The 18,563-nt window shown below is 45.9% G+C and overlaps 1 protein-coding gene across 6 annotated transcripts in view; it reads left to right on the top strand.

Moving 5' to 3' along the window:
* The window catches only part of Nr3c2 (nuclear receptor subfamily 3 group C member 2), a 333,780-nt gene that overhangs the window by 296,492 nt on the left and 18,725 nt on the right, over nt 1-18,563 (top strand). For all 6 annotated transcript variants that reach the window (XM_052729017.1, XM_052729020.1, XM_052729018.1 and 3 more), the window contains 2 exons: nt 333-463; nt 6,616-6,773. In XM_052729017.1, coding sequence (XP_052584977.1) covers nt 333-463; nt 6,616-6,773 — 289 coding nt within the window. The remainder of the gene's footprint in view (nt 1-332; nt 464-6,615; nt 6,774-18,563) is intronic.

Raw genomic sequence — 18,563 nt, 5'->3', positions numbered from 1 at the left:
CCCCACATCACCACAGCTGCTCTGCTTTGTGGCTGTTCTTGTCACAGAACTGCCACCTACTAACAGTACTCTTAATCTGGGAGGAAGCCATGGTGCCTTGAGAGTGTTTCTCCCAAATTCTCACAGGGAGCTAGTAAATGGTTCAGTAGGGTTTTACAGACAGTTGACTTACAGTCACTCAGAAAGGCATCCGACTTGTCTTTAAAATGTACATCTGTTGAAGCCACAGGGGGCGGGGGGCTGGCTCAGGGCTCTTGCTAAGTTGCCTGGGCTGCCAGCCTGGATATCATGGTGCCCCATCTCAGACGTGTGTGGCTGCTTTTCCTTTGCAGAGAGAAGATGCACCAGTCTGCCATGTATGAGCTGTGCCAGGGGATGCGCCAGATCAGCCTTCAGTTCGTGCGGCTGCAGCTGACCTTTGAGGAGTACTCCATAATGAAGGTTTTGCTGCTACTAAGCACAGGTACATGGATGCCCACCCTGGGACTCTTTCTACATTGTCAGATCATCTTCCTGCAGGAGAGTGGTCCATTTATGATGCTCAGGTAGCTGGTACCCACCCCCTGAAAAGAAATGCAAGACAGATGGAGGGAAGATTTTGGCCTTGGATGAACTAAATCACTTGCTGATGATAAAATTGTGTATATATTTAACAGTGTAACCCTTCAGGCCATCACTAACCAGCCACTAAACATTTGTTAAGAATCTGGTAGTGTGTATGTGGTACGATTACTTGATCTTTGCCCTTGGGAAGGTTATCCCGTCAGATCCGTTCAAAGATAACTTGAATACACTGAGAGAGATGGTGAAGGGGTGTGATGGTGACTCAGGAGAACAGACACTCCAGTTCTGTAGATGATGGACAGCACATAGCCTGGTTGGATCTTATGGGGCTTTGTAATGGTCCTAGACTGGATATGAGGAGTGCACTCTCTTTATGCCATTCTTATTGGCAGGGTGACTGTATGGTGGGGATGGGGGCTTAAGTAAGGTGTTGGGTTATTATTATTAATTTTAAGTAATTTTATACATACATTCAGTAATTTTTCAAGATGCCTCAGATTGTGTTGCACTAGGGAGTAGAGGAGAATAAAGTAAGGATGTCAGTTTGACCAGATTTATTCAGTGCCCAATGAAGAAAAATCTAAATCTTATCAGTCAGACAGACAACTACAAGATCACACACTTTCGAATAGGGTGGATGTCAGGGTCAATGCTTCCTTTTGTGGCTCTGTGAAAACTTAGCAGCAAGGACTTTGTAAAAGGGAAAGATGGAGGAGCAGCAGGCAGATGACAGTCCTTGGAAGCATGGAGACCATGGGGTGTGGTAACTGGTCACATGATGAGCAGGACCGTGGCAGAGCTGGTCTCAGTGACCGTCCAGATGGAAGAGGACCGTGGATTAGAATAAAATAAATGTGACGGAGTCAGCACAGGAGATACCACTCACCAGAAGGCCATAGTGTGAGTGCAGCTTGGAGAGGGTTTTGTAGAGTATAAAATGAATTCTATTTTTTTGATTGGTTAATTTTTTTATACCAACTCTGTATCCTGTTGGAGATGGCCAGAAGATGGGAAAATTTTGACACTAGAACTTAGAAGTCAGGTTTGAAACATAAATAATACTTATTAGTATTCATAGTTGAGACTCAATGGTAAGTAGAATTGCTGTGTATGTTAGGATTTTTTATGATAACTGACTTTTATTGGGACAAAAATATAGGTCATTAAGACTAAAATCGAACTTAAATCAATTATTGCAAATCAGAGACATATTTCTCATCCACATTTTACATTAAGTTTCATTTTATTTAATATACTTTAATTAAAATATAATTATATTATGTCCTCCCTTCTCTCTCCTTCCTCTAACCCCTCCCAAATTCTTTCACTCCAGCCTCCCTCTCAAATTGATGGCCTATTTTTCTTTAATTATTATTGTTACATATACATGTAGATATACAAATATATAAAAACAACCTGGTGAGTCCATTTTTATTCTTTGTATATGGTTTGGGGACTGTTCACTTTATATTGGATAACTGAGTCGGGGGTTCATCCTTGGGAGAGGCTAATTCTCCCTCTCCCCAGGTGTTGGCCACCTGTCATTTCTTGTCTAGGTGTGGGATTCTGAGATTTCACCCCTTCTGCATTAGTGTGCTGTCTATTGATACTGTCTTTGTCCGGGTCTTGTTTAGGCAGCCATTTCTAGACACCACAGTCTCACATCAGATTGCCTGTCCTCTGTGACCAAATGTCTGACGGATACAACTCGAAGAAAGATTGACTTTGGCTCACCCTGCCATCACCCCAGTCTGTGGTTGTTGGCCCCACATGTTCAGGGTGGAGACAACGTATGACAGAGGAGCTTCTTCACAGCAGACAGAAAACAGAGAGGGACAGGGAAGGGACCAACCCCACTGACTTACTAGTTAGGCCCACCTCCTAAGTTTTCAGGAAGCCCCAGAAGAGTGCCACCATCTAGGGAGTGTCTTCAAAGATGAGCCCTAGAATGGGGACACATTCTAGTCATAGGCCCTCTCCTGAGTGAAGAACAAAGAACCAGTGGACCCTTGTTAAAGGCACAAGGGACAGTGTCAGAGTCAGGAACTGGGTGTAGCCATAGGGTCCCAGGACAGATATGACTGGTGGTGCGGCTTGAGCAGAGAAAGCTGAGAAATTGAAAGAAGATAACTGAAATTGACCGTGGAGCATATGGGAAGCTTTCTTGGGCTTCTATAATCAGTTTTGAGAAGAAGAAAAAAGCTGATAGAATTAGGTACCTCAGGAGACAGGGGAGGGCAGCAGTAGCCTTGGCAAGGCGGTGAGTGCTTGTTTCTCAAACTCCATGCAAGAATTTTCAAACAGAGAAGAAAGCATTTGAGGAAGCTCACCAGGGACAGAGTTGAGATCCGGGATGGTGGCAGGAGACAGGGTAGGGAGGTAAACTCTGAACCAAATACAGCAGCCACTGAGGAAACCAAGAGGGATTCTGGATAGCAAGAGCCAGCCAGGGTGTCATGGCGAGTAGCATGGAATAGAGGCTAGGGCGATGCCTGCGAGGAGGAAGGTGTGTGTGGTCCACACCCAGCCCCACTTAAAGGACTGTAGAAGACGGAGCGTCTTCCTAAGGAAGGAGGCTAGAACTGAGTGGCGCAGGGTAGAGCAGACAGGCAGAAGTAAAGGTCCAGTTAGTTCTGAGGAGGAAGTCTGAACCAGGGATCAGAGCAGAGGGACTGCGGGGGACAGCTTGGCCTCATGAATGCCGAGCCTCACAGTTTAATTTGTTTTCTATACACTGTCGAGTTTAACACTCAGAACACCCTGAGAGCCTGAGAGCCCCATCAGAAGGTGGCTCAAAGGGAGACCCCTGGATGGTGTTGCTCAGTGTGCTGCACAAGTGAGGCCTGAGACTCAGGGCTTCTCTGAAGGCAGTGCCTGACTGCTTTCCTGGGGACCAGCTTGCTGGCTGCCTCTGAGGTGGGTAACAGTGGCAGGGGGCAGTGAGGAGGGGGCAGCATGGTTGGCTGCCAGGGCAGACCTGGCAGGAACAGCCACTCCACAGCTGTGTTTGTTGTGGAGGTTGCTCTTAGCCTCTTGCTTATTTTCAGTGAATCTCATGCCCAGGGCAGGGTTCAGCTTCCCAGTTTACCACAGACTCAGTCATTCCTCATTAATTGCTCCCAGCCCATCCCCTGTGCAGAGTGTATGGGGAAAAAGCAGGCCCTCTCTCCTGCTCCATGGCCAGTCAGGGGCTTCCTCACAGTCCTAATTTTCCTCCCCAGAGCATAACTTTGCAAAAATTATCCTTCAATTTAATAGAAGTGATTTTATTCCATTTTGAAACCACGCTGCTCACTAGTCTTGTTTAGAAAAATATTTCCCTAAAGCATTAGATGGAAGGTAGACCTAAAGTGAAATGCGTTTGCTAATGCCTGTGTCTAGTTCTTTACAAATCTGACTGCTTGGACTTAGCTCGTACTTATCCTGTTTACATCCAGTTACCCTTTCTTCTCGCAGCTTCTGATGTCATTTTTAAACTGCCTGAATTAATTTATTAGCTTCCAACTTACTTAGGACTCTCAATTCTGAAAAAGCGAAATTAAAAGGTAGGAATGCCTAAGGAGTTTTAGAATCCCGGGCTTTGGCCAGCTTGCTTGGCTCCTCTGTGATGGATTGTATGAGGCCCTCTCTTTAGCCATGCTAAGTTTCATAATGGATGGCCAGCCTCTCGGGATTTAGCAGGTGACATCAAAAGAACCTCACGTTCTTTGCCTAGAGAGGAAAGCAGACTGACTTCAACCTCATGGTTCTCACTCTTCTCCAGCTTGTAGGTTCTGGAATTGTTCCAACAGGCCTGCTGCACTTAATAAGTCAATTCAGAAATTCTGGGCAGACATCCAAAATTCGAGGTTTTGCTTAACTTCCCTTTATTTGTTGATCTGTTTCAACTTCTAAAAAATGTGGTTGGGAAATTGAGAAATATATCTCAGTATATTATATTTACAGCAATAAAATGTAAGTGTTAATATTTGATATGGGAGGATATCATTCTGATTCTTTGATAATGCAGCTGTCAGAAATATGGGGGGCTTTGGTTAATCTAGTTGATACGCCGAATAGTATCACAATAGGGAATGGCACACTGGCCTTAAGTGGTAGATTTTTTTTCATGTATGGGTAGCACCGTCATGTACGTATTCCTTGAAAAAGACTCACCTTGAATGGCTTTGGAACTTCAAACACTGCTAATCTGTTGCTGGGCAGCAGAGGTTGGTCTTGGCAAGCTTTCAGCTTCCTTTAGAAAGTTTTGAGTTAGTGGTAAAATGCTGGTGGTTAGCGGATCTGGTTTCACTGTTAATATGCCAGTCACTGCCATCTTTATTTTTTAAACTTTTAAAAAGAAACTATTTCTGAGGGGCTGTAAAATTGGCTCAGCAGTTATGAACACTTGTTCTTGTGGAGGACCCAGGTTTGGTTCCCAGCACCCACATACTGGTTCATAACCACTGGAAACTCCAGTTCTAGGGATATGATGCCTTCTTTTGACCTCTGTGGGCACCAGGCATGTACATGGTATGCATACGTATAAGCAGGCAATAGCACTCATACACATAAAATAAATAAGCCTTTTTAAAAGAACAGAAAATGACTTCTTATATAAGGGGTAGTATTTAACTCTTACTATTAAAGTCACACATTTAAAGTCACAGTTTGGCAATCCTCAAGGACATATGTGATGACTTTTAGAGATTTATTATCCTATAGATATAAGGAGGCAAAGGTCAAAAGCCTCGATAGCATCATGATGGAGGTTGATTTGTAAACTGATGCATATCTTCATTTGTGAAAACAAGGGACTCTCTGCAGCCACCCGAAAGTGCTAATGACCCAAGAAATCACTGTGTAAGCCAGTCACAAAAAAATCAGTAAATGGGAGGTTTGATCAAGGAGTAAAAAGGTCAGAGCAGTTTCAAAGTCACAGTGCTAATATCACAAGATGGATTCTCATGAGGTCTCCATCTCCTAAAACCGTGGTTTTAAAGCCACTTATTGACCGTGCTGGAAAACAAGCAGGAAGCAGATTGCCAAGAGGCATCTTTAACTACGAGGCTACAGATGTCTCCTCCCACCGCTTTTTCATCTGTCCTGGCCGGTGGCTCCTGGCAACAGGGCATGGAAGTGGGCATGGGAGCACATGAGTGTACAACACCGTGAATCCCAAAGTGTTCCCTGTTGGGTGGGGTCCGCTAGGAGACCCAGGGCTTTGTGCATATTAGACACATGCTCGGCCACTGAGCTACATACTCACCTCCCAAATACTCTTTGTAAGTGAACTTTTTGTTTCAGTGTAAAAACGTAATCACTAAAGAAGACAAAAGAAGAAAATATGATTCTTCGTCTCATCAGAGTTTGAAGTGAGCATTACTTCTCATTAGCGTACAGAACAGTGTTGATGTTAGCCCTGCACACAGGCAAACCAATAGGCACTTCTGTGATGACGCCTCCATAGTCAGGTGATCTGGGCAGTTGTAGAAACTGCTTATTCAGCATTGTCCACGTGGTACGTGGCCAGTTCTCATGGTGTCTGCAATTGAACTTGAACATGACCATGCTGCCCCAGCTTAGATTGTCTCACAATAGTGAAATATGTTGTCCTGCCCCTGAGGCATTGACGAGCTAGGATTTAGAAGATACTCTAAAGAGAGGCCAAACACCATATGGGGCATGATGTTTAGGAGGTAGATATTGAAAATGAATTTGAGCTGCCGTTATTTTACACTCCAAAGTAATGAATCCACTTACAGCCCAATTTCCTCATCCTTACAAAGAAAGAATAATAGAGAGCTATGTGATAATGTTGATGTCAGGACAAAATGAGCTAATGTATGCAAAGTGATAACCCAAATCTAATAGGTAAGTTATCATTCTTGTGTATGTGTGTGAGCTAATGTTTGCCAAGTATGTAACTGCCATATTTACTCCTAATTACAATTAATTAAGACTTGGTCCAGCCTCACAATCAGTGTGTGAGTTTAAAATATTAGAGGCTATGGAACTGCAAAAGCTGTGTTTTTCACACGGTGAAATTTATGTTTGTATTCCTTAACACAGTTCCAAAAGATGGCCTCAAAGCCCAAGCTGCATTTGAAGAGATGAGGACAAATTACATCAAAGAACTGAGAAAAATGGTCACCAAGTGTCCCAACAGCTCTGGGCAGAGCTGGCAGAGGTTCTACCAACTGACCAAGCTTCTAGACTCCATGCATGATGTAAGTAGAGCTCTCGATTTATTTGGTAAACACACACACACACACACACACACACACACACACACACACACACACACACACACACACACGACTTGACTCAACAAAGCCAGACATGGCTATTGGAAGAACTGAAGTGTCCAGAGGGAGACTGCAAGAGTTAAAATCCAGTCAAGGTGGCTATTCTTTTCCTAACCTTTAGAAAGAGCCTGTGTACAGAGGGTCTGGCTCTGCGCCCTGGACCAGGGAAGGCCCTCAGATTTGCTACAGGTGTCAGATAGAGTTTCACATTTTTGTTTGCAGTTTAGGAAATGTTTGGTTCATAAAAATGTTTGCTTTAACATTGCATAAATAGTGTCCATCTTCTATAACTGTTAATCTAACAACCCAATCTTTCAAAAACATTATTAGTGGTCCAGGGCCAGCTTGGATCATCTCAATCGTTGCCAAACTTTGAATCCTATATTCATTATTCTTCATAGGAGGCATCTCTCTTGCTCTGGGTAAGTACAGAAAGCAGATTCTGGGTTTGTTTCTGGTTTCATCAATCAGAGATCTAGCTGACATGTTGGTTTCCACAAACACCAAGTCAGATAGCTCTCCCTCTTCTTGTTTCTCTTTGCAAGCAGCTTGTCCAGCACTTGCTCAAAGAATGTCGTATACAGTCATGCTCAGTGGGTTCTTCCTATTTGTGGAGTTTCCATATCTTCTTTTGGAGAATTCATTGTCCAGGTTTGGCTTGTGTGGTTTGAATGATAAATGACTCTTCTCTGAGGAGAAAAATGTTGACAGACTCAGAGGCCAAGATTCTAGTACTGTTTCTGTCAAAACAGAAGTCAGATTACAGCAGTGCAGTGTTTCTTCCTCTGTGCTGATGGTCCAGGAGGAGAAGGTCACCTTCTAGTGTTTTATATGGAGACCCCTGCCTTCTCTGAACTTCTCTGATAACAAAGAGACAAGTTTCTTTTCAGGTGAGCTCAGAGATAAATGGACTTAGTAGTATAGTGCATTTGGTTGGAAACATCTTGGAAATGTGAAATGATGGTTGGCAAGGTTCATGACTCACCCTGAAGAAAATAAAAGGGACCCGGGTAGCACATCTTCCCTGTGGGCAGTGTTATTGCACACATCACCTGCATGAGGTCAGATGTACCTTCTCCACTGACCTCATCGGCACCTCTTCTTAGTAGAGGTAAAAGTGGGATCTTACGGCCTATCCTCAGTGAATTCTGTTCTCTGTACAAAAGCCATGAGTACCATCAAATTTAGTATGTGGGCCTGGAGAGATGCATCAGTAGGTAAGAGCGCTTTCTGAGTTCAAATCCTCCAGTGCCCACCCAAAAGCCAGGCATAGCTGCACTCCTAGACAGGAGGCTTGTTGGTACCTGCTGGCTGCCAGCCGAGCTCCAGGTTCCTGAGAGACCCTGCTTCAAGAGCAGGTCAGAGAGTCATGGAGCAGGACGTCCAGCATCCCTCCTCTGTCCTCAGTGTGGCTGGGGCGTAGCTGGGTCATCAGCCTGATTTTCTGTGAAATTTCTCATCACGAATTAGTGTCTTGGGTTTTATTATTTAGAAATAGTTGGTGTGCAATAAGTTGAACAAATTCAAAGTATGTAGTTTAAGTTTTGCAATAGCCATGCACCCATGCCACTACCACAGCAACCGAGCTGGTACCTGAGTCCAGCTCCAGAAGTTTCCCTTCCTCTCCGAGGTGGCCTTCCTGCTCTCGCTGCTTTTCCCTCTGCTTCCTATTGGTAGGCATTGGTCTGGATTTTGCAGTGTTGTGTTGAAGTGTGTCGGGTAGAAACATTGTTTGTGAGCCTCCTTCTGTAGACATGACTGCTGAGGCTCATTCATGGCGTTCATGGTTCAGAAGCTGTGGAGTGCTCGGTTTTTGGAGTCTCTGTGTGGTGCCCCACTGAGAGAATAGTCCACAGTTCATTTGTGCAGTTTGCTTGTTGATGGTGGGCACCTGACAAGTTTCTAGCTTGGAGTATTCCATGTAAATCCTGAATAATTCTGCACCAGTCTTTGTGAAAAGACAGACACTTCTCTTTTCTTGGGGTAATACCAGGTAGTAGAATTCTTGGTGGGTATTACACATATGTTTTTGTTTTTACGAGAAATGCCAGAATGTCTTCCAAAATGTTTTACATTCTCATGAGATGCACCTGAGAGTGCTGCATGTCCCACACTGAGCTGATGACACTTGGCATGGCTGTTTTTAGCTTAGATGTTCTGTTTGCTGCATGTTGGCAGTCACCATGGTTTTTAATTTGCATCTTCCTAATGGCTGATGGGGTTAGATACCTTTTGTACACTCATTTGGTCAAGTATCCATTCTAATTTTTGCCTGGTTTTTCTCTAAATTTTATTGTTTGTTAGTTGTTATGTTTTATAAAGCTTTTAAATAGAGTAGCTACACACACTACTATTATCCAATGTGTGATTTTTAATTATTTTTTCCTGATCTGTGGCTCTTCATTTTATTCTCTGGGCATGGGAAATGCCTTTGGAAGAGCCATTTTATGTGACTATGCACTTGCTGCAGAATGTACGGAGGTCAAAGGACAGCCTCGGTGCTGGAGACAAGGGCTCTTCTTTTCTAGCGTGGTGTACCAGGTGAGTGGGCCCTGCAGCATTCAGAGATCGCCCCAGCTCTGCCTCTCGTCTCCTGTAGAAATGCTGGGATTTCAGACCCTTGCACCCCGTGCCCAGTTTTTCTGTCGTGCTGGACATCTGAGCTCAGGTAGTTAGGGTTAGGGTTAGGGTTAGGGTTAGGGTCACATTCACACAAACTCTTTTCCCCATAGCTATCTTTCCGGTCCAGACTTTTTTTTTTTTTTTTTTTTAAGTTTAGCAAGTACGCTGGCTTCTGTTACTGTAACAGACGCTCGAGGTCAACTGGTAAAAAGAAAACTGTTACTTGGCTTGACCATTTCAGGGGCTTTGTCCTTGACTGGTTGATTTGGTGCTTTGGGGCCAAGGCAGCACATTGTAGCAGGTAGTGTGTAGCAAAGCAAAACCACTCAGTTCTCGGGGAGCCAGGGAACAAAGAGAGAAGAAACTCGGGTCACACAATCCGCTCCGAGTACAACGTGCGCACACACACCTCCAGGGAGCCAAAGACTTACCTCTAGGCTCCACCTCTGAAAGTTTCTGCACCTCTCACTAGCAGCAAGAGGCTGCCACATGTGTGTCATGGGATGACATTCACAGCAGTGGAGTCTGGGGATTGTCGCTGACTTTGCCGTCATGTTTTCAGGAAACATGTCTGGAAGTCCTCGGGTTGGCCGAGGAAGTCCTCGGGTTGGCCGAGGCCACAGACCTCCCGCCTCTTCCTCCCACAGCCCTGTCCTTCCCTGTACCTGCTGCCATAGAAACCACTCTTTCATGGTTGGTTCTGGTGTGCCTGAGCATTTCTGGCTCCTGCAAACAGCATGATATATTCAAATCATCTTACTCTACCTTGGTGGAAGGGACCCATACTTTTTGGAATTGTTCTTAACCAGGAATCTTTTATTTTATGGTATCAAAAATGTTTGCTCTTAAAGGAGGTCTGAGAGAATCATCTAGAGTGTTTTCTTTACTCTGGGAAGTGCATGGTAATTCTAGAGGGGCCTCTCTAACATCCGAGCTGACTGGGCTTGGGGATGCCCACAGTGTTTTCATTTGAGTAAATCCTTGAGTCAACATTGTGGTGCTTTCCTCAAAGGAACAAATTGCTACTCCACACACTAGCTGTCCTTCCAGCCTAGTTCTGACCACTTTTTAAAAAGAGACCATTTGTTCTTAATCCTCAAACAAGTGAGAGTCACTTAACTGTAGACACAGTTGTGCTTCCAAAGCTCACATGTGTGTGGGCGCCAGGCACATGGATTTCTTCCATGTGGTTCACATATATGTGGGCAGAACTGTGCCAAGGTGACTGAAAGGAACATTCTCCAGAAACACATCCTGACAGTTGGTCAGCAGCTTTTCTAAATCAGAACCCCCCAAACATCCATCTCTCCCCCAGACAGTGTTTCAAGGAGCACAGTTGTGGGAAGACTCCGGGAGGTAGGGTGTGTTTGGCATTGGGAGGTTTGCGTGTGGTGTGTCAAAACTAGATCGATTCTTTATTGTATTGGAGAGAATTGGCAATCATTTTCAAGCTATTACTAAGAGATGTGGACATTTCTTTAGGTATGAAGTTTGTGCCTAATAAATTTGTTGCTCTTTTCCATGCATTCCCAGAAGTTAAGGACCTTTGTGGTCTGATTTGGGGTATTTAGTAAATACAAGTAGCATCTCTTGAGGCAAAAATGCCCTTTCCTATTAAATATTGTAATAGTTACAGTTTTATTTTGGTACACACACTTTACAAAAATATGCCCACACCTAGTAATATAGACAGTACCAGGGAGAATAGACCACCCCTGACCTAATCAGCTTAGAGTCTATAGAGGCAGAAGGAATCCAGGTACCGAGGTATGTCACGTGAGCTGTGGGGGCCTAGAGGGCACATGCATGCTCCTGTGGTCGTTCCCTGGTGGGTGAGCCCCTGCTGCTGTGCACCCAGATTAAAAGGGCAAGAGTGAGCAGGACGCTCACCCTCAGGGAGCTCCTACATGCGAGAGGAAGTCTTCTGTCTGAAGTGCATGGCTGTGTACAAGGGTAACCAGACGGCGCCTGGAGGTCAAGGCGGGCCCACCATGAATGGTGGGGTCATTACATCCCTTCTAGTGACACGTCTCATAAAGAAGATATTGGAGCCGGCTGTGCTTTGCAGCAAGTTGGAAACCTTTAAGGGGTGTCAGGGAACTCTTGTCGAAGCCACAGAGGCCCAGAGCATGATTTCTCTGGCTTCTGAGGAGCAGGTGGCAGCTGAAATTACCCAGGCTCACTGTGGGCACCTCTGACACCCCATGATGCGGAGTACAGGCCTGCAGCAGCTGCTCATGGCAGGCTGGGGTGCATGGGGAAGCCTGGAAACCCACACCTGGTAGCACTGTGCATAGCTGTGCTCTTCCCTGCTCCCAGGCTCATCTTCTGGAACATGTCCGTTCTGTAAGGCACAGCCACACACCCCGAAGGCTGTCTACCTGGTTCTTCATTAAGTGTCCCATGTGGTTAGGAGAACTGTGGCTGAACGTTTGCTCTGCTGCCCAGCTTCCAGGGTGAATGCTTGTGCATATGACCATCACACCTAGACAGGACTTGCTTCGTGGCGGGGCAGGCATCAGCCTGTCACTCAGATCTGTTCCCATGACTGAAGGGAAGGCGCTGAGTATGCTCTCGCTGTGTGACTGGAGTCTGTGGTGCTGTGGGGAATGTTGGACAGCTGAGGTAGCTCTTGTCTAGCCCATCTGGGAGCCTGGGAGCCTTCCCCTGGGCTGGGGGTGGGGGTGGAAACCCAGCGATGGACCGAGGAAGTGCCAACATGAGGTAGAGAGTGCGTTGTGTTTTGGTGGCCGATGTCAAGGGTTACTCACACGTCCTTCAGTATTCTTACTGCTCCTTACATTAAGAAGTGTCTCTGCATGCAGGCTCAGTACTGGCCATTTCCTTCCTGATTCGTCTGTATGTGATTTGAGAATGACAAAAACCTACTTTAAGCATTGTTTACGGCCAAAGTGTGCACGCCAGGAATGCGGCTCTGCCCGCAATGATCGGGGTGCTTGCTCACTCTCACTCTGAGTGTTGTAATCTTTCTGGTCAGTTTCTCCTCAGAAAAAGTTCTGACACCAAAATAGGAGCCAGCCACAGAAACTCGAGTACCACGGACAGAGCAAACGTGGCCCGTGGCCCTCCATCAGCCTACACACGTATACTTCTCTTCATGCTTTGGCCATCAGTTTCTTCATCCTTAAAATGGGCATCACACCATATTATAAAAGGGTTCTAAGGAATGAATGACATGTGAGGTGACTGAATAAAACATTCATTCTCTCTTTTCCTGTTGCTCCACTGACAATAAACTGGGATTATTTGATTCCATGATTGTAATAAAGCACCCAGGCTGCCAGTACCACAGGCGTCTGTGAGGCAGCAAAACCCACAACTGTGCAAGTGTTTGGTGTAATTGTCAGCAGCCTCACCCTGCCGCCTTCTTTGCAGAGACTGTGACTAAGAAAGATGCTAAATAAGGTTGTTTACTGCAGTCATCGGAGCGAGCAAGGCCTCATCTCCCCGGGATCAGGGAGCGAGCAGGACAGAGATTTCCACCCAGTGAAGATCTCAAATACAGGGTAGAAAAGCTGCTGCTGTCTGGCCAGATGGTGAGGCCAGTGAATAATGCCCAGTCATTCACACTGCCCGCTTTTGAGTTTCCCTGGTAGGTGAGGGCTGGTATTTGCACTCACAAGTTTCTGATTTTAAGTGTGGTCCAGCACTTCCCTGGGTGAGTCGTACCGATGGATGATTATTACCTTTTGAAATGTGGGTATAGTGGATAAAATAAGCATCACAGGCATTTAATGTCAGGTGTGGTGACAGGCCAGTAGCCCTGGCACTGGCAGCCGAGCTTTGTGGCAAGTTGAGGCCAATGTGGACTGCATAGTGAGTCCATGCCCTGCCTCAAGAATCTTTTCAGAATAAATAAATAGGGGCTGGAGAGATGGCTCAGGGGTTAGGGGAGTTTGGGCTCTTTTACAAGACCTGAGTTCAGTTCCCAGCACCCACATTAGGCAGCTCACAATGACTGTAGCTCCAGCTCCAGATTTCAGTGCCTTCTTTTGGTCTCTCTCTCTCTCTCTCTCTCTCTCTCTCTCTCTCTCTCTCTCTCACACACACACACACACACACACACACACACACACACACACACATTGAATGGTCCTAATGGGTCAGAGTAAATGACTTGAGTGTTTTATAAACAGTCTGTGATCTAAGGATTGGTAGTGTTAGATATTGGTAGCTGAAGGAGCAAATCCTTGAAGAGTTTTGTAGGGCGCCCTGATGGGGTGTTCCTTCATCAGGGGTCTAAAGGTGACCTCAGTTGGTGGCTTGGCTGATGTCTCCCTTCTCAGTGTATCTGAGAGTCATTGAAAGGAGGGAGAGAAAGAAGAGGAGGTAATGACACAGACAGACAGTGCCGAGGGATTTGAACCACATGCACAGACTAGGAAGCTGCTCTGCCAACATGACCCCTGCCATGTGTGGCAGCTGACATTTAAAGTCATTAAAATTGAGTCATCTAATGCCACTAGCCACAATTGCAAATGCCCAGTGATGTATGTGGCCACTTGCCACGGAGTTAAGTAGAGTTAAGTAGTTCTACAGATGCATCAGAGAGCAAGCGGGGAGTCATCCATTGGGAAGCTGGTGCTGAGGTACAGGTGAGAGAGGGTATGCTGGGGGTAGGGTTTCGGAACCGTGAGATGTGCAGGGGGTCATATGGACGGCTGTGAGGATGTGGAGGATAAGGGTGCAGTGGGGTCAGGAAAGGAAAGCCTGATGGGAAAGGAAGCAGGTGGCTAACACAGGGCTGTTGAGGGAGGGCAGGGAGGGACATTCTCAAGGAGAGGCAGCCAGCTTGTTTCAGATTTGAGCCATTAGGACCTTTCAGAAGAAATGCCCCCTGAGCTCTGTGGACGAGGGCAAGCTGCTGATACTGACTTGGGAGGTGGTGCCACAAAGTGGTCCCTGAAGCCTGTGGATAGGCAACAGGAGCGTGTGGAGCTGCACTCACAGGACACACAGTGGCCACAAAACTGAAAACAGAGGCAGCTGAGAAGGGACTGGGGTAGTACTGATGAAATAATAGAAAAAGTGAGATGACCCGAGTGTGTACACACTATGCAGGTGATGGCCGCGGGACAGAGGCTGAAGAAAGGACAGCTAACAACACAGTCTGAGGAAATGTCCAGTGGCTATGACAACCAGGAAAGGTTGTGGAGAGCAGTTTGAATTGACTTATTTTCTCTCCTGAGGTTCCCAGTGACTCTATCAAAAGCCACAGGGCAAATAGGGATAAGAGTTAACTCTATTCAAGGCCAGCCTGGTCTACAGAGTGAGTTCCAAGATGACCAAGGATACACAGAGAAACCTTGACTCGAAAAGCAAAACAAAACCAAAACCAAACAAGTTAATTCTAAATCAAGTCCACAGGGTTGTTGAGAAAAGTGAAACAGTTGCCTTAACAAATACAAACAGAAGGTGTGCTCCCGCGCGACGTGTAGACATGGGCATTTGAGTGTATTCTAGAACTCCCAAACAAACCTCATTCTACACCTTGACTGTCATGTGAATGTGAACTGGTAAGAGCTCCATGTTGTAATGTTTGCATGCATGCGTGCGTGCGTGCGTGCGTGTGAATGACACAGCCTTACATCAGAGGCAACCGTGGCAACCAGAGCTGATCTTTTGTCCTACGTTGGGATCCCAGACCTGACCTGTTCCTCACCCGTCACTCTTAAAGCACAATTTAATAGCAAGGACGTCAAACTTAGGATTGTATCTCCCAATCTTTCGTGCCTGGTCTTGGTTCCCAGAGGCCCACTCCTTAAGTAGTTTTGTTGTGGTTTGTTTAAGATGTTACTGGCTTGTAGGAAATCTGCATAGTCCCTTATTTTCTCACATTCCATATTTTGTTGTTTTGTTTGCATATCCAAGTCTCCCTTCTCTTCTAAACTTGTGACAAAGCAGTAGTTTGCTACATTTACTCCTCAGCTGGAAAAAGTTAAAACTGTGTCTGAATTCAGTTTAGTAAAGGGGGCGGTGTGGTTCTGAAGTCTGCCGCTCCTCTCTGCCTCACTGTCAGTAGACGTTACACAGGGCATTGCCACTGTTCATAGCTAGGTTTGTTTGTTCATATTAACACAGAGTCTGTCCCTTAGACTAACCTTGAACTCATGATTCTCCTCCATGGGTTTTGAACACTTCCTGTAGTCACTGGGAAACAGTGTGGTCATGTCTTCATTAGGATGGAAGCAACATGCTCTTTTCCCACCAGACGGTAACACTTGTGCACAGGGACAGCTTTCTGGAAAAACCTAAACCTTGATGGCCGGTCCCAAAGAGGGCCATGACCCTGGATCTAATATCAACTGTACACACATACCTCTCTCTCCCTAATCTGAAGTCTAAGAGAGATTTGGGGAAACAGTCACATTGTTTGAGACCTGAGTCAATAAATCCTCTCTCTTTATGCAGCCTAAATCTCTCCTGTTACAGTATAATAATGACTACACAATACCTGGGTTTTCTGTAGTGCCTTTCTGACTGTCCTATCATTAAATCTATCCAAAGTCACCTGATGGGATGAAGAGCAAACATTACTGTTTAATTGCCCATCTTAATTCTTTTTTTCTATAAGACAGAATAATGGTAATATTTACTCAGAATATTTTCTTTAATCCTTTTTAGAGAGAAAGGAATTGTGATGGGGTTATCAGGGTACATTTTCATAGGTTTGTGCATGAGGCAGGGATACAGGAGAGTCATGCCTGAAAAGATGTCACCTGATGGTAGCAGGCCCAGCCACCACCTCCTGAGGTCCACTGTCTCTGGCAGATCAGGTCTGTCTGGACCTGTAGACATCAGCAGAGCCAGTGCACACAGGCCACACTAGAAGGCCCCCACCCCTGTGGAATGCTTGGCAGCTGCCACGATGAAATTCTTCGAACACACCTGGAGTGAGAAGCTGCATGGTCTCACTGTGCGCTGGGCCCACGAGTCTTGCCTTCTGTGCCAGGGGATCAGGGAGGAGTGTGGAGAACAATTTTCACCATGTGTTGCAGTGTGCAGGTGTGCCCAAGGAAAGTTCTTGGACACAAGCATAGGTGGAGGAGGTCAGGAATGTCATTATCAGAGCCACTGTGTGTGTGTGTGTGTGTGTGTGTGTGTGTGTGTGTGTGTGTGTGAATATATAGAGATCAGAGGTTGATATTGACTCTTTCTCAATTATTCTCCATCTTATTTTTTGAGACATGGTATCTTACTGAACCAGGAGCTAACTGACTGGCTAGACTCCCTGGCCAATGAGTTTTGGGGATCTGGTTTCTTAGCCTCTCCAGAGCTGGGAGGGTTAAATACAAGAATACTAAGCCAAACTATGCCTGCAGGTCCTGGGTCTCCAGTCTCTCTGAAGGGAAAGGAAGAGCCATCTTGCTCTCCAGCATTCTGGTGCTGTCTGGCCCTGGCCAATGGGACGTGCCTCTTACTGCTTTAGATTCTCTTTTAATCAAAGGCCAAAGTAAGATTCCAATAGCCTGATACAAACTCAACCTAACGTTCAAGTTGGAAACGTAGAAGCAGGAGTTGGTTTAGATTTTTAGTCCGCTCAGTGTAGTATACATCTGCAAGAAAGATCTAGGAAATATTGAAAACAAAATTAGGGAAAGTTCATACTTCTATATACAGTAACATGCCAATGCATCCCGAGCACAGGCCTCTCATTAGACTCCCTTTGTTCGGCAATGTTCTAATTATCCCTTTATCTTTAAGCTCCGCTTCTTTCCCACTGTGTCATTTTCTTTGTGTGTTTCACGTGTACAATAGACCTTATTCACGAGAAGGCGGAGCCATGGGCTAGAACGAGGCTTGAAATACAAGGAAACTTAAACAGGATGGAAATTAAATAAATTTAAGTACCAGAAAAGTAGGGGAAATGCGTCCCTCTTGCTCATCACAGTCATCCAAATAACAGACTTGGAGGCATTAATATTCACCACTGACCAGAGATAGAGGAGTTCTTATAAAATTGGTAGTGAAAAACTAATCTGAATATAAGTAGATAGGCAGCAGCACACAGCTTACAGAAATGCCCTTGGGAGGATGCTGGAGGCCGCCTGTTCTCACCCCAGGGGCTGTGCAGAGACATGCCTGGGTTAGAGAGGTTGCTCTTTGTCTCAGTGGTACAGGGGCCTCATCCTGATCTAGAGCTCCGGCTTTGGCCCACCTCACAGGGGTCCCCGACCTGGAACTGTAGGCAGAGCTCACACAAGATCCAACGTCTGTCCCTGTCTCAGTTAGGGTTTCTAGAGCTGCGATGAAGCACCATGACCAAATCATGACCAAATGGGAGGAAAGGGTTTACTTGGCTTATGCTTCCACAACACTGTTAATCATCGAAGGAAGTCAGGACAGGAACTCAAGCAGGGCAGGAACCTGGAGGCAGGAGCTGATGCAGAGACCATGGAGGGGTGCTGCTAACTAGCTTGCTCTCACTGGCTTGCTCAGCCTGCTTTCTTATAGAACCCAGGACCACCAACCCAGGGATGGCCCCACCCACCATGGTCTGAGCCCTCCCCCATTGATTACTAAATGAGAAAATGCCTTACAGCTGGATCTTATGGAGGCCTTTCCTCGGCTGAGGCTCCTTCCTCTCTGAGGACTCTGGCTTGTGTCAGGTTGTCACAGAACCAGGCAGCGCGGTCCCTATGTGCCTCTTTTGTGCCTGTCTGATACATCGAGTATGCAAACTTTTGACCCAGAATGCCTTTGAGCCTTCAGGACTCTCCAAAACTCAGGCTGGAAGAGAGCCTGTCAAGGCTCCCAGGGCAGTGGCCCTCTGGAGCCTGTGTCTTCTGATAGGAATCCATGGTAGAGTGTAGCATAGCCCTGTTTAAGGTTAGATTTGCTTTGGGAATAGAAACAAGTCAAATGCCATCAAGTTGTTGTGGGAGGCAGTCTTTTTAGCTTTGTCACATTTTGCTGAGGTGGAACCAACCACAAAGAGCAGAGCCACAAGGTCCTATTATGTCACCTGTGCATACAGCACACCCTGCTCACCTGCACTGGGAAGCGGGGAGTGGCTTTGGACCCTGGTTCTTGATTTGAAGGGTTTTGTTTGTTTGTCTGTTTGTTTCT

This window comes from Peromyscus californicus, unplaced genomic scaffold (assembly GCF_007827085.1).
Source record: "Peromyscus californicus insignis strain IS unplaced genomic scaffold, ASM782708v3 Scaffold_8__1_contigs__length_139910024, whole genome shotgun sequence".
Lineage (NCBI taxonomy): Eukaryota > Metazoa > Chordata > Mammalia > Rodentia > Cricetidae > Peromyscus > Peromyscus californicus.
This window is presented reverse-complemented; position numbering and strand designations above follow the sequence as displayed.